We start from the raw sequence: 14,802 nt of genomic DNA, 5'->3' as shown, positions 1-14,802 counted from the left end.
TCTAGCTGATAAAGCCTCTTATACATTAGAGGGATGTGGCAGAGAGAAAAAGGTAAGTAGGGCAACAGATAGACCCACATGGAAGGGCTATGCCGCTTTCATTAGAAATGAAGCATGAGTTTTCAGCATCAATTTGTCAGAGAAGAAGGTAGTGTATGGGAGATGCACTGATAGTGCTTGCATTTCGGTGTGCAGAAGTAACTGCGATAAGAAACACTGTCTTGATGGTGAACAGTTACAGAGAACAGCTCTGTATCAGCTTGACAGGCATGCACATCACAAACGTTAAGCCAGGTTAAGGTCCCAAAGAGGCATTAATAAAAGGCATCAGTGGGATCATGTTTGCACCTGCGAAGATGGGTCACAAACACTACCATCACTTTTGTAAACACCCGTGGGGAGATGTGAGGCCGAGTGACAGAAGAGCAAACTGGAAATGTTCCAAAAACACTATGAACCAAAGGTAGCATCTGTGGGGTTGCAGACCAGGCATATGCAAGTGTGAGCCCTGCAGAAAAGCATTCCGGGGAGCAAGGGGACAAAGAACCCAAATCCACTTGAACCCTCTGTATTTCTTTGTTAAAGAAAAAAAAAAACAGGAGTAGCATCCCTGCCTTTTTTCTCCCTTTGGGACCCGCTCTAAGGACCTTTTGGTAAAAAAAAGTTTGCACTTCCTGCAGAAGGAGTGTCAAGATCTGCTGAAGTTTGAGTGGAAACACGAAGGGTAAAATGTGGAGGGCAGGGTGTAATCCTCCCTGAAAAATCTGAAACACCCATTGCTCTGACATTTTAGCTGTCCAGATGGGTAGGAAAAATCTAAGTCTGCCACCTACTGGCCCAGCATAGCTCTGAAAGGGAAAAACAAAGTGGCATGGTAGCCATAGTGGCAGTGGGAAGGAAGATGAAGAGTGCAATCTTTGGTAGTGTCCAGGATCTTTGCTTGCAGCATGTCCTTAGGGGCCATGAAATGTTTTGGCTGACTACTGTACAGGCTGCCTGTGGTGGCAAGCTAGGCCCCGAGAGTATCCTCTGACTTTTCTGTACTGTTGATAGAACTGATGGGACAGTGAGAGTAAGCAATAGAATCAGGCTGTAAAGCTCTAGAGATGAGTCAGTCTTTTCTCCCAAAAATCTGGAACCATCAAAAAGCATGTCAATGAGCAAAGGCTGTACGTCACCGGAAAAACCTGTGGCATGCATCCAGACAGGACATGTGATCATGACACCAGTACCCATGCAAACTGCCATTCCTTTAGTTGTGTCAAGGCCATCCCCCAAGGCATATTTAGCAGCATCTTGTCCATCCTGAATTGTTCAGGAATTGGCGCTCCTTAATTTATCAGGGACAGCTGCCAAGATCTCACGGACCATGTCCCAAAGAACATGTGTGAAAGTGCTCAGGATGCACAGTGTTCAAGGATCTTAGGGCAAAGCTGGTGGAAGAGAATGATCGTTTGCCAAAGGCACCCAAGCACTTAGACTTCCTATGTGGCAGTGTAGAAGGCAAGGCATTAGGGCTGACCTAAGTCATGGAATCTTGGACTGCTAAGCATTCAGTGGTTGGGTGATGAGTTAGAAAAGTTGGGTATACAGGGGATGGACTATGCTGTCAAGCTACCAGGCAACTAACTGGGGGAGCCAAAACAGATTTATCGATAATGCCACCAGGGTATCTGCTAAAGCTCAATTTAATGGTAACAAGCACTTGGATACAGCAGGCTCAAACTGCAAGATCTTAATACGCTGATTGTTATTTCCATAGTCAGAAGTTGAAGATCTAGTAATTCTCTGCGGACAACAAATGAGAAAAGAGGCACTTTCATCAGTAGGGGGTCCTGTTGGAGAGACCACTTGTGCTTCAAGAGAAGTGTCTAGGCCACTACAATTTTGTAAATCAAAGTATAGTCGAGCATCAGTATAACGAGGGGGGAGCAAGTTGCCCACCTCTTGATCGTTACATTCATGTGAAACATTTTGAAGCTCTTGGACTGCACTTGAATCTGATTCAAACAGGGACTCACGCAGTAATAGGGTAGGAGTCATCCAGGGTTGGGAGCTGCGCTTCAGTTATATCATAGCCAGACATGTATTGCTTTCCGTGGGCGAACGTAGGCTCTGGATCGAAATGGGTAGCAGAACCGGACCAAGAGTGGGCGCAACTGAAGACTGGGTCAGCGTCAGATTGGTTAGGACCGTTGTGGCCTCCGAGGCTTGTGAAGCATGGACTCATGCCAGCAGAAAGATGGAGGAGGCCCAATGGGATCAGTTAGCACCTGGGTAGTTTCCACCGACAGACCAGCAATTCAGGACCCCCAAGTTGGTCCAGAAGGGGCCCGGCATCACCTTAAAAATGTGCGGCATGGCTTCCTTGAAGGTATCTAATTTCTACATGGTCGCCAACACAATGGGAAACGAGAGGTCAGGGACAGTCTCAGGATGGGCTCCAAGTATGAAGACAACAGCTGACTCTGCTGTTTGGAGTGTTAACTGTATTGCTACTTTACTGACGGAGATGAGACCCACTTGGTTTTCTTGTGCTATGGCGCAACTTGGACTTTGACTTACCTGGAGAGTTGCTGAGAGACAGGGAGGTGGTGCGGAAGTGGCCCTGCGACCAATAGCAAGAGCAGGACAGTGTGATCTGCCCTGCATTTTATGTTCGGAGAAGCGTTTTGCTTTGCGCTCTCGGATTACCTTCAAGTGTATCAGGGAGTATTTGGTGCATAGCTTCAAGTCATGACAGATGCCTAGACACCAGAGGCAAACACCATGCAGATTCATGACTGGCATCTTCTTCCTGTAATCACATTGTAGCTTAAAGCCTGTGGTCTTTGGAGAGACATTTCCTTGGCACCCTCTCCACCCCCAGTCCTTATTCCTTCCAAGTCCTTTGGGGATCCCCCTGTACAGGCACATGCTTCTTCTACCCTTTTGCCACAGATAGCTGGGGATGCAATACCATCGCAACAATTAGACTTACTGCTGCGTACCCTCTTGGGACCTTTGGAATCAAGGTTGGATGGCATGGTGACTCTTCTCACTAAGCTTGAACATCAAATAAGGGGTTTAGTAGATGGTGCTAATAATAAACCACTCCCCCCCATGTTCCTGTAAATGTGGTTGCACCGCTAGGGATGGGGGGTAGTGCTTGACCCTTCTGTCGTTTGTCCAGTCACTCGGTCATCCATTATTCCACCTGTCATAGTTCAGCCAGCCCCAGTTACTACACATATTCTCCCACAAGTGCAACATGAAGTCAGGCCCCCCAACGACCATCATACAGATTGTATTACTACAGGAAAGGCCCCTTCGGTCAAAGACAGTGTAAATGGGAGGTTGGAGCGGAAGCAAATTCAGGGAGATGCTTCTAGGCTTCCCCTGAGACTAGATCTGCCCCCGGAAGCAAGCCCTTACCTGGTTGTTCTTACAGGAGTTCCTGAAATTAATGACCCCAGCACTGAAGATTTTCCCAACCTGAAAAATAAGGTAATACACTGGCTTAGCACTCATAGGCCTTTGCCTCCGTATGCTAGATGCGAGATCATTATGGTCAGAAGGGTGAGTTGGGTGGGGTGCACCCCTAAAAATATACCTGGCGATTGCGTCATAGTTAATTTTCGGGACGCTAGGACAGCAGATTATATCTGTAATTGGGATACTTCTCGCTTAGATACAAAAATTGGGGTGCGCCCTCTCTCCTATTTCTATCCCAATGAACAACTGAGGACAGAAGAAACTGGCTGGACCTATATCCCGCACTTGCATAGGGGAGGTGGTGGGAAACCAAGGCAAGCCTCCTACGACTTAAAATGGTCCTATCCCCTATGCTCAAATAGGTTCAGTTGCCTTGATCAGGTTGACTGACTGGCTAGGTATAATCATGTAGCACTGGGTTCATTGGGTGGTAGTATTACAGGCTCAGAGCCTATTGAGTTAACAAGGGAAAGGATCTTGCCACCTTGCAACCAGGGGAGCCCCTCTACCCCCGTAGGGATTATTAGTAGTGTCCCCCTAGAGAATTCTACATTGACCTCTGTTCCCCAGCAACTACCAGTCATTCCAGAAAGTGCTAGTACTGCTCCTTTTCGGCCAATTGAAACATACCAGCAGTGTGGCTCTCTCCGCCAATTGGATCCCTCACCATATCCCCCGTGCTACCCACAGCGCATGAATGTAATATCATGGAATGTGGCGGGTCTGAAAAATAAGCTAGCCTGTCCAGCATGGGGTACTTTTGTTGACACCGCTGATGTGATCCTACTTCAGGAGACCTGGGCCAGGGAGGAGGCTCATAGAGTGGGGTTTGCGGCCTATAATATCTTAGCCCGATGGGGAGGCAAGGGCCGCCCTTCTGGTGGTTTGTCAACGTGGGTCGGTGTACATCTGGGCTGTAGGGTGGAATTGATTCAGACAAACTCGGATGACATTCTATGTGTCCTTATGATATGGCCCAATTTATATAAACTGGCTCTAGTGAATGTGTATTCCCGACCTACTGCCTTGGCAAAGGAATCTAACACCATTGGGGAATTATCAGCTTTTCTTGAATCTTTAAATCGAGACATTCACTATGTGATTGCAGGAGACTTTAACTGCCATTACGAGCCTCTGCAAGGGCTGAATGAGGGCTCATTATTGGATGAAGACGAGTTTTGGGGAATCCCTCAATGTAGGTCCACTTATGCAAAGGCTTGGACCCCATTGGCCATGCAGATCATGACCCTAACCCTCCATAATTCAGTCAGGGCGGTTAATGGTCGGATGCCCTCAGATATTCCCTCCAAGTATACCTACAATAAAAAAGATCAGGAATCCCATCTAGACTACGTCATGGTTCAGACCAGGATGTGGTCAAGGATTGTGGATCTGGAGGTATTGAATAGAACGGACAGCGATCACAACGCACTGTTGTTGAAAATGGAACTGCCCAAACTTGCGAAAGCCCACATGGAACCGACCGCTGACCCAGGCCTGGTTATTTCTAACAACAGGAGGAGGGTAAAGTGGGCGACTCTGCGTGAGAGGAGGGATGCACTTTCTAGTTTATACACAGCCATCCTTCCCTTGCTCAAAATGGCAAGTGATATCTGGGCCCAAGGGTTGTCCCTGGACACTTCGGCGAACCTGCTTATTGTCCATCAGGATCTGGTTGACACTCTTGCAGGTATTCTTAATCCTACCACTTCTAACAGGAAGCCCAGGACTACCTCCTCGTCTTGGTACAATGCCTCATGTAGGAGATCCAAATCTGATTTGATTAACGCCATTAAAATTGGCAGTGATAGGCTAACGATCCGTGCCCTTAGGCTTGCCTATAAAGAAGTACAAAAGCAGGCAAAAATAGACTGGGACTGGGAGAGATGGGAGAACTTAGCCTCTGCACTTGCCAATAAGGAACCGAGAAGATTCTGGGCTATCGTGAACTCAGGGTGTGCGGAACCCCGTAACGCAATTGAAGTTAATTTAGATGCGGGGGTGTGGGAATCCCACTTTAAATCTCTATATGCAGCAACTTCCGATCTAGATCTCCTGCCTTTTTATGCACCTCCTCCTGGGGACGCCGAGGCTCTGGAATTTTCCGTAGAGGATGTTTCCATTGCCCTTGGAAAACTAGCAATGGGCAAAGCACCAGGTATTGACAAGCTACCTGGGGATATGTTCAAAGAACAGCCAAAGATATGGGCGCCGTATTTATGCGCACTTTACAACTCCATTTTGTATGGTGCAGAGGTTCCGGGCTCGTGGCTGGGAGCGGAAATTATACCAATATATGAAAAGGGTTCGCCCCTGCTCCCCGTTAACTACAGGCCGATCAGCCTCATTGATGTCCCCCAAAAAATATTTGCACGACTTATATTAGATCGTTTGCAGGAGGGGACCGATGAGAATGAAATCCTTTCGCCATACCAGGCCGGCTTTAGAAGTAAAACATCCACCATGGATCAGATTTTCCGTTTAATTATGCTGTACTGGAAGACTGTGGTAATAGAGGGTGGCAGCCTCTATATGGTGTTTGTTGATTTACGCTCTGCGTTTGATACTGTCCCCAGGGGTAAACTTTGGGCTGTCCTACGAGATCTGGGAGTTCCCAATTCCCTATTGGGGATATTGGTGAGGTTACACACCCAGAACGTTGCACAGGTCAGGTGTGCAAGAGGAGGAGTTTTGTCTGCTAGGTTCACGGTGAGCAAGGGAGTCAGGCAAGGGTGTGTCCTGGCCCCTACCTTGTTCTGCTTATATGTAAATGGGTTGATATCTTACCTGGACGCAGTGCCTAATAACGATGCACCCAGGTTGGCAGGCAAGAAAGTCGCGGCTATGATGTTTGCTGACGACACCTTGCTTTTATCTAAGTCACCCATGGGGATCCAACGCATATTGGAAGGTTTTAACAACTTCTGCTGTGAACATGGTCTACAGATAAATGTAGACAGGACTAAATACATGATTTTTAACCCTTCTTCACACACTAGACCACCCCCCACCTTAGACTCGGTTGCACTAGAGAGAGTTCATACATTTCAATACTTAGGTGTTACACTAAGTGAAAATCTCTCCTGGGCCCCGCATCTTGCCAAATCACAACTTAAATTGACCCAAACAGCGGGGGGAATATTAAAAATGTCAAATGCCTCCACTTATAAACCCATTAGCCCTGGCCTTGAAATTTACAAAACGAGGGCTAGAGCGGCAGCACTGTACGGTGGGGAACTTTGGGGGCATGCCGTCAGACCTGGATTGACCAAAGCAGAGAATAATTTTCTGAGGCAGTTGCTCTCGCTCCCCCAAAGTACACCTCTCTTACCGCTGAGACTCGATCTGGGCATATTCCCTATCCAGGAGGAACTAGCCATCAAACCCCTTAGGTTTTGGAGGAGGATATGGCTGACCCCCGAGCTCCTGCAATACAGAATCGAATTACAAGAAATTCTGAGTATAGGCAAGGCAGTGCATATTCCTTGGCTCTCTTACATTAAAGATGAACTCTTGAAAATGGGCCTTATCGACATGTGGCTTAATCCAGTAACAGTCTGCAGCGAGATCTCAGGGAACCTATTTACTGAGCACTATAGATCTCGATGCTCTAATGTCTGGCTGCATGATTCACAGAATGGTACCATGGTAAAATCGTTCTTAGAGATCAAATCTGTATACTTATTCGAAGATTATCTGGATGTAATTTTCCCTGTCATGGCCAGGAAGCTTTACATACAATGGACGTTTGGCTCACTTCCTATAGCGTGCCTTACCAGTAAATGGTCCCTGTCCAGGGACTCCCATTGTCCAGGCTGTGGTACGAACAATGAGGATGAATGCCATATTTTATTTTTCTGTCCTCTTTATAGTAGAATAAGGAAGAAGTGGATTGTACCTATCTGCAGAAATTTAGGATTCAGGAAATGTTCAGATGCACTAAGGATTTTTAAATCTGATACTGCAGGTCATATTGTGTTAGCACTTTCGAATTATTTGTATGCTACTTGGATCAAAAGGAGTTTTATAATTGCAAATAGTGGCTAGTAGCTCTGGTGTACACTTGATCATGAAATTGTAGTTACTGTTTTATTACTGTATTTTATATTGTATATATTATTTTATGTGCTCTTTTATGGCTGAAATATTACCGAAATAAAGATTCTTGATGATGATGACAATATATGTTTGGGAGTTGCTAAAGCACACAAAGCTGAATACAGAGCTCCAGACCCGCATCAAAGAGCAAAGAAGAAAGTAATAGGCATCAGCGCTCAAGGGATGCGCCTAATCACGGTCATTTCTGGAGGCGTTTGTCCACCAAGCAACACCCTTACCGCCCGATTGTCCATAAAGAGACACCTTTACAGGAATCAAGGCGAACAAGCTCAGCTGCCCAAGCAAAAGTACAAAGGATTTAGAGATCGCTATCCCAGTCAAGAATTTTGCTACTCTTTCCCCTCCATCTCAAACCACACCATATTATGTTCACGAAGGCACAAAAGACCCATCTGTTTCACTTAGTCTATTGATCTTAGGTCACTGTTTTATTCCCTGAACACTCAATTTCCTTTTCGATTCATGTTCTGTCTCACCCTTCTTAATCTTGGTCCTGCAGAAAAAGCTTGATTTAGGCAAGTATATCTTCCTGAAAACTAGCTGATGCAAGATGAACTCGACTGCTAGCTGGGTAGGACGGCGTGAGCAGGGTAGTAAGATGCCTGTAAGCACGCAACAGTGACACCTGCATACCCTTAAGTGGCTTAACTTCTTTTTACAGACTATGTCCAGGTTTTCCTGAAGACATGCACTTGGAAGCAATAACTTTCTAGTGTGAATTGCTTCAGTATATCAATAGCAGGTGGTTTGGCTTTTGTTAGGGTGCTAAAGACTGTGTTCTCCACCACTAATCTTTTAAAAGCATTTTCATTTCAAGCATGTTAAGCATGTACTTTTGACAGCTTTGTAGCGACGAGGTGAAATGAAACCCACACCATTCCTTAATAAACATTCTGTCTTTGTAACGATTGATGCATTATTATTTTTCTATTCAGACTGTTAATCGATTCTTGTTTATTTTGATATACCATTACATATGTTGTGTTAAAGGAAACTGTGCATGCCACAAAAAAATGCAGATCTTCAAATTCATAATATGTAACTTACGCCCACCTACATGTGGACTAAAAATATTACCTCATGCTGTGAAATTAGCACAACCTGTGACAAATAATACGAACAGGCACTTACTCATCAGATCGGTGAATGTAGATCTTATGCAGTGTCATTTGTTGGAGTGAAAACACATGTATTGATATTCGATGTAGAATATCACTAGTGTCTGTAAAAAATGTGTCAAACGCCCAGCACTTATCCTGATCAGCTTCAAGAATGTTTGCAAGAACTGGTGTCAGCAAATTCTGCAAGCCGCTAAAACACAGGACAAAGGAAAAATAAAAAAGTTACTTTGACAGAAATGCAGAATGCTAGTTAAGACCTAATGTTTTCAAACCTCTAAAGAAAGGTACTATATTGGATGTCAAAATCAAAGTGCTTAGAAAAAGAAATAATCATTTTGAAGTCCCTGTTTCAATGTTGATGAATCCGTATATCCTCAACTGCTGGAGTTTACTCTGCAGATCGAACTGTTCAATGCCAGTCAAATGAGGGCTGAATTTATAACGCTGTCTAGTTCAACAAATGACCATGCTAGTGACTACCACACAAATTTTTTTTTGCTTTGCCCATCAAAATACAAATGTTTTAGAGGCGATCACTGCACTCCCAACACTCTAATGTCTAGGATTTCCTATCTCTCTTCCACTACCTTGAGATGAGACTTACTTCAGAAAATACCAAAGTGACATGATGACCTCTCTTTTCTGCTACTATGTATCTTAGACTATGGACCTCACATATGATCAATGTGAATCACTTCCCTCTTTAATTTAGTAATTACATATTTATTTCAGTTTGTTCTCTTTTAATGCTATAGTAACCAAAGTGCTTCATGAATGCATGAAATAGAAATTTATGTAGTTATTTAAAATGTGAAGTTATCTAAAATAGGTGAATACTGATTTGACATAAAAGAGATCAACTATCAGTATCACAAATACATAAAACATATCCTCACCTCACACAACTCTAGCCTGCTTAAAACAATCTATCCGAGGTCCAGGTTTTATGTGACCCAACCTTTACACTTTAAAAAATCTAATTCCAGCTATCTCATTCTGATGCCTTTAGTTAAAAAGGAACCACCAAGGACAACATTTCTTGATGGTCATCAGCCCTCTGCAGCATTTGAGTTCTTTCAGAACAGCCTGGATACGATTATTAATATTAAGAGGACTGTTATGCGGACACTAATGGCTTTGTGTGCAAAGTCTGAACAGTTGACTATTTTATAGGTTATTGATACAGCTAAAAGCCAAGTTATGGTATCGTAGGACTTTGTGAACTATGGCAAAAAATAAACTACAAAGCAGCATATATAATGAAACAATACTTTCTGCTTCCTCGAAGGAAAAGTGGTAAGACATGGAGCAAAGAAGTGAGAGGAGAAAGCTCCAAGAAAGGGTTGCAGAAACAGAAAAAAACAAGTTGACAATTCTACATTTCTGAACAGTAAGCCTCAGTAGTAAATTTGTTTTAATACAGTAGCAAAAGAAGGTGACCTGGTGCATAATGAAAAACGAGTCAATGAGAAAGTAAGACCCATAAAAATTGATACCTGTGTGTATCAGACTGAATTTTGAACAATACTCATTCAGGTCATGGAAGCCTACTAAAGGCCCACAATACAGGTGACATTCGAGTGCTTTGCTGAAAATGAGCACATAAATGGTACACAGCACATGCTGCAAGCACCTCAGAGATAGTCCAAAGGTGCCAAACACAAAATGTTTTCAAAATCAAATTGAGAACAATGGGAGGGAAAGTACAGAAAGTGAGTACCTGGCATAACAGTTCAAATCAGAAAAAGAAAGACAAGTCCAGACCAAGAAAGAATTTGGAATTTCTAAATAGGGATAACTATTAAGAAGGAAGCACTGGGTGTAGCCAAGCAGCATCGTGCAAATTACCCATGGCAAGCTTTCTCGTTGCAAAGAAGCAAGTTGCAGCTGTAAACCAATAACCTCTCCAATATATCTGTGGATGCCTGGCTTGCTTAAGAATTTAGCCCTGTCAAAGTCACACCTGCAGTTCACTCTGGCATCCTATAGTTCTTAAGAGGCCCACTGGCAAGAGGGTTCAAATGAGCGAAGAGTTCAGAGAACATGTCCTCAATATATGCAGATGCATTTTGATAAAGGTAGGGATCCCTGCACTCCAATTCACTTTCACTAGAATGTGGGTCGACATAAAAGAATACTGAATTCACTCAAGTTTAAGAACCAAAGAGCACATATTGGTGTTATTCCCACTAAAAATATTGGACAACAAAAAAGTGGCTTCTTGCCAAAAATCTAGAAGTATCTCAGATTACATTTACGCAAGACGTGAAGCATTAGAAGAGTTCCGCTGTTCAGTGCTAGAAACAGCAGCACTCTTTAAATTTCTTTCTTATGACATTCTAAGAGACAGAGTACTTGGCCTGCTAGATAGAGATAAAAAAATTCCCAGCTCGTCCAGCTTGGAGGTGAAAGTGTAGATACGAGTCAGGGATGTATTGATGCTAAACTTCTCTACCTAGATTTCTTTATATTCTATAAAACACACACCACACTTGAGGCCCAGGGGTTTTTAAAGATAGTAAAGAAAGAAATTAGACAAATGTTTTGGAAAAGCAGGCTCTGTAGGTTCTCCAAGGATATGTCTGATAATAATCTATAGATCTGTCTGTGAAGGGGCAAAGGGGATATAGCATTATCCAATCTTTTAAATACTAGTGGGTATAACATCGGGAGGTAGTACCACATGAGGGGGGGAAAAAAGAAATGTCCACCGTTAATACAGGGAGCACTGAAAGGATGAAGAAAGCTGGGTAGGTACAAATGGTATGTTATTGCCAATGCTACCACCCAAGTACTCCAGCGGAGCAACAACTGCAACTGGCAAAATTATCTAGGAACAAATCGAGGAGGAGATTGTTTTCTTTTCATAAACTGAACGCTGAACCCCACAGGTACAGTCTGACTACTGAACAGCAAGTCAAAGATTCACATTCTAAACCAAATTATTAAACCTTCAACTCTCTAGACACACATACTACCATGTGTGCCTGACCACCAAAACCTACAATTACTCATAACTAACAAAAAAAGAGGAGGGGGTGGAATGCTCCCAACAGGACTGGAACAGTTATAAAAGCACTGAAGTCAGCACTGTGCTGAACATGTTGGGGTAGAAGAGGAGGATTATGAAGGTGACTAGATTATGGCCAGGAGATGCATACAAATGCAGTTGGCAATTCTAGTGTTATAAAGAGCTATGGAAAATCCTCAAAGTATCTACAAGTGATGCTTTCCCTAGCAAAATGGCTGAAAACATGGAGATCCCAGGATGGATTGCTGATAAACGTGAGGGTGAAAGGGGAAAAACTGGCACTAAAGCTAATTGCAGGGAAATACTGAATATTGATGGCAAACACAGCTGACAACCTTTGAAATATCAGCAAGAAGTAAAAATGGTGGTAAGGCCACTTTTTGAAAAACAACGAAATTAAGTATTAACATGTCCAAGAGGTGAAGCAATTCTGGTCAGTTCAAAATACTGAATAATTTGCATGGAATACAACATACAAGACCAAAAACGTGTAAAATTGGGTGGGTATGAAAACCAAGTGTTCTCAAATGTGAAGGCACCAACAGAAACATATGCACTGGCAGTGGATATTAGGATATTGTAGAAAAAGTGCTCTCAGTATTACTGGGATAGTACCCAAGTAAATAATTGAAATCATGACAGTCCGACACCCTCATATATAAACATACATATGCACCGCACAGCAGCAGGGGAGAACGAGACAGTGGACGTCGCGGTGGAGGACGAAGCAGCGGACGCCACATGAGAGAACGGGAGCAAAGAGCGACCAGTCCGACCAGAGACCCTCGGATCCAGAAGGGACGCCCCGATCGAGACCGAGGACAAAAAAAGGAGAGAACGGGAGCCAGGACGGCCAGCGAGAAGGCGTGCCGGTCAAAGAGCCACGGCTTTGGACAAGTGTTCCGGGCTTCTGTGGGTGGGATGTGCAGCTGGGTTTGGATGCACGGGTACTGCACGGGCTTAGTAGGGTGTAACATGAGCAGCACACCTTTGGGTTCGGACACCCTATTTCCACCCCTTTCTTTCCTCAAACACCAAAGAGCACACCCCTGCCTAGACACTCAGAGGAGAGTAGTATCTCTAGAGAGCACCACTTCCTATTTCCCCACGAGACTGCACAATATTCAGGGTGATGGTGAAGGGAATATGCGTCTGTGGAAAGACGTAGACAGTAACGCCTGTAGCTTTGTTTCCCCAAGGGTCGCCTGGCGTCAGAAGAACCACTCCAGGAGTGACGGAACTACGGAGAGAAGGCCGGGAGGATAACCGAAAAGAGAAGAAGCAGCGGACTGGTTTACCTTTAGTCAGGAGTTATTAGAAGGTGTCGCTTCTACCTGTACAATAAAGAACGCCTTTGAACATTCTAACCCCTGGTCTGTGGTCAAGTCCTGAGACAGCACCCTTTTAATTGCTACCACCCAACTCCTCTTATGCAGGCCATGAATCACAATATACATCACACAGCCAAGGAATTGTATCCTACTCATTCCTGCACACTCTTCTCTATCCTCCCAACCGTTCTTACTCCTTCAACTCTTTGTACCTACATTCAGCCACTAGCTTCTCTCCCAATCCAGTCTAGCAACACATCTCATAACACTCCTGGAGTATATCTCTATCTCTCTACACCAAACCTAGTGAAGTACCTAATTGTTCAACTGAAATAACTAGGTGAAGCATGCGATAGATCTTGCTCACTGCCTCTGCTACATGACGTGCCAGAGCCGCACCAAGAGCTGCAAACCTCAACAACAACTTAAAATATAGCAAACAGCACAACAGAAAATACAACATAAGCGAAAATAGGGACATAAAGTCAATACATCCACTACCTATTTGTGCATCACCTACCCCAGCAATGCACTAGTATCAATCAAATACATTTGCAATAAACATAATTATAGATAGACAGTCAAGGTACCCTACACTGCCAATAATGAAGCAAATATCTGCCCCTTGCAGGAAGTCCAATACTCAACAAGACTCAACCAACTACAAAACTAAACCCTACACAATCATAACTTCTACTACCTGTCATGCATGCTGATCAAAGCAAGATCCCTTAGCAAAAATAGAAATCATATGTAATTCCTATTAGCAGATATCAATAATGACTTTTTCATCACTGAAACCTTGTCGACAAAGATGAGTGCCCCATGCTACTATAACTTACGGACATCTAACCCACTTCAGAAATCAACCTGATATGAAGACTAGCGCTGGTCCACAAAAAGACCCTGCCTACACCTGACATCAAGGACTTCCCCATCGTGGAATGCAAATCAGTGCTAGTCCTATTCTCCCCATCAACAATGTTCTCGGACTATTTTTATCTAATATATTGAAGAACCCCGTCACAATGTTAATTTTGCACATCAATACCGGTCATTATCATGGATCACAAGAACAGGAATATAATGTAGCGTCCTCCCCAGCCTGGGTACCCACCAATGACTATGCCACACACGGAGCTTGGTATTACACATCTTTACTCATCTGCGTGTAACTGCGAACTCAACATTCCAAATTTGCCTTCATTGCATTCAGCTCTAATACTTAAGTCAAAGTTCTAATAGTCATCGGGAGCCAACGTGGTTCTTTCATTGCTAACCCCCATTACACTACATATAATAGGGGACCACAACATCTGGTTTGACATAGAAGCACAAAGCCACACTACCAGTCATTTCTACAGCACTAAATCACTTGCCCTCCACATATTGGTCTCTACTCACACCCATTAGGCGTGCCACACCCTTGGGGCTACATCTGCCCAATAAGTATAAACCCAATCACTGAAACACTTTCATTACAGGAGCAATCATAACATCATTCTTTTATCAATGAACATTCCCATTGCAAACAAAACTTCTAAAGTCTGTAATACAATTATATTTTCCAGACCCTTGAAGAAAGTTATTATAAATATTTTTTTCAAGAATTCCTTTCCACTTCCACATGCTTGGACTCGGAAGTCTAGGTAAAAGAGTTCCACTAATTGTTAACAGGAGCTTTTGACAAGGTAGTCCATCTCAAAGTCAAGTGCCTGACAGGATC

General features: G+C 43.8%; 1 protein-coding gene across 3 annotated transcripts in view; it reads right to left on the bottom strand.

Annotated features, from left to right (window-relative positions):
• TBK1 (TANK binding kinase 1) overlaps window positions 1-14,802 on the bottom strand; it is a 517,762-nt gene that overhangs the window by 245,311 nt on the left and 257,649 nt on the right. For all 3 annotated transcript variants that reach the window (XM_085653411.1, XM_085653412.1, XM_085653410.1), the window contains exon 8: window positions 8,725-8,904. In XM_085653411.1, the coding sequence (XP_085509537.1) occupies window positions 8,725-8,904 (180 nt within the window). The remainder of the gene's footprint in view (window positions 1-8,724; window positions 8,905-14,802) is intronic.

The sequence above is a fragment of the Triturus cristatus genome, chromosome 4_1 (assembly GCF_964204655.1).
Source record: "Triturus cristatus chromosome 4_1, aTriCri1.1, whole genome shotgun sequence".
Classification (NCBI taxonomy): Eukaryota; Metazoa; Chordata; class Amphibia; order Caudata; family Salamandridae; genus Triturus; species Triturus cristatus.
The sequence above is the reverse complement of the archived record's forward strand: the minus strand, read 5'-3'. Positions and strand labels throughout refer to the sequence as shown.